Below are 650 nucleotides of genomic sequence, written 5' to 3'. Positions count from 1 at the left end.
GGGGCATAGGCATAAATATCCATCTTCGACGGCTTCCTGCATTTTGAGAGGGAATTGTTTATGTTGTATTTAGGTTTGTTGCTGTGTAGGTTTATGCTTGAATTTAAGGGAGAGGCAATTGTTTGTTTGATTGTTTGTTATGTTATGTTCTTTGCTGGGTTTTTATATGGGGGTTCTGGAAGTATATTTTCCTTGTTGGGAAAGGGACTGGAGGGCCCACATTTCACACGTGTGCTTCTAGAACTCCTGGAATTTAGTTTATGTATGAACTTGGGGAGTTTATGTTAAGTGTATTTCTTGGTAAGTACTGTACTTTTTTTTTATTTTCTTCTTTCTTGCTACGTTCTTTTGTCACGTATTACGTCATCTAAGCCTATTAAACAAGTTACATCGGGCATTTAATTATAGGTAACTTTTAAATTTTAAAAATTTTAAAATTGAGTAGAGATGATTCAAGTTTTAATTATTGACTAGAGGTAATGATTTTTTATTAGTGATTAAGGAGTTTTGGACTTGTCGAATAGTTTTGTTTTTAACACTTTGACCCTAAACTTTATTTTTAACATTTTGCACTCAAATTTTATTTTTAACACTTTGATCCAACCAGTATAAATCATAAAATACCCCCTACCCCCAGCCCCCCACCCCTC

The 650-nt window shown here is 34.0% G+C and overlaps 1 protein-coding gene across 1 annotated transcript in view; it reads right to left on the bottom strand.

Moving 5' to 3' along the window:
• Window positions 1-264, bottom strand: part of LOC132617131 (uncharacterized) — a 1246-nt gene extending 982 nt beyond the window's left edge. Inside the window, exon 1 of the mRNA XM_060332056.1 lies at window positions 1-264. This exon is cut by the window's left edge and continues 982 nt beyond it. Within this exon, the coding sequence (XP_060188039.1) occupies window positions 1-42 (42 nt within the window). The 5' untranslated portion in view covers window positions 43-264.
• Window positions 265-650: the final 386 nt, after the last annotated feature.

This window comes from Lycium barbarum, chromosome 11, assembly GCF_019175385.1.
Source record: "Lycium barbarum isolate Lr01 chromosome 11, ASM1917538v2, whole genome shotgun sequence".
Taxonomy (NCBI): Eukaryota; Viridiplantae; Streptophyta; class Magnoliopsida; order Solanales; family Solanaceae; genus Lycium; species Lycium barbarum.
Note: the sequence above shows the minus strand (reverse complement) of the source record. Positions and strands in the feature narration are given on the sequence as shown.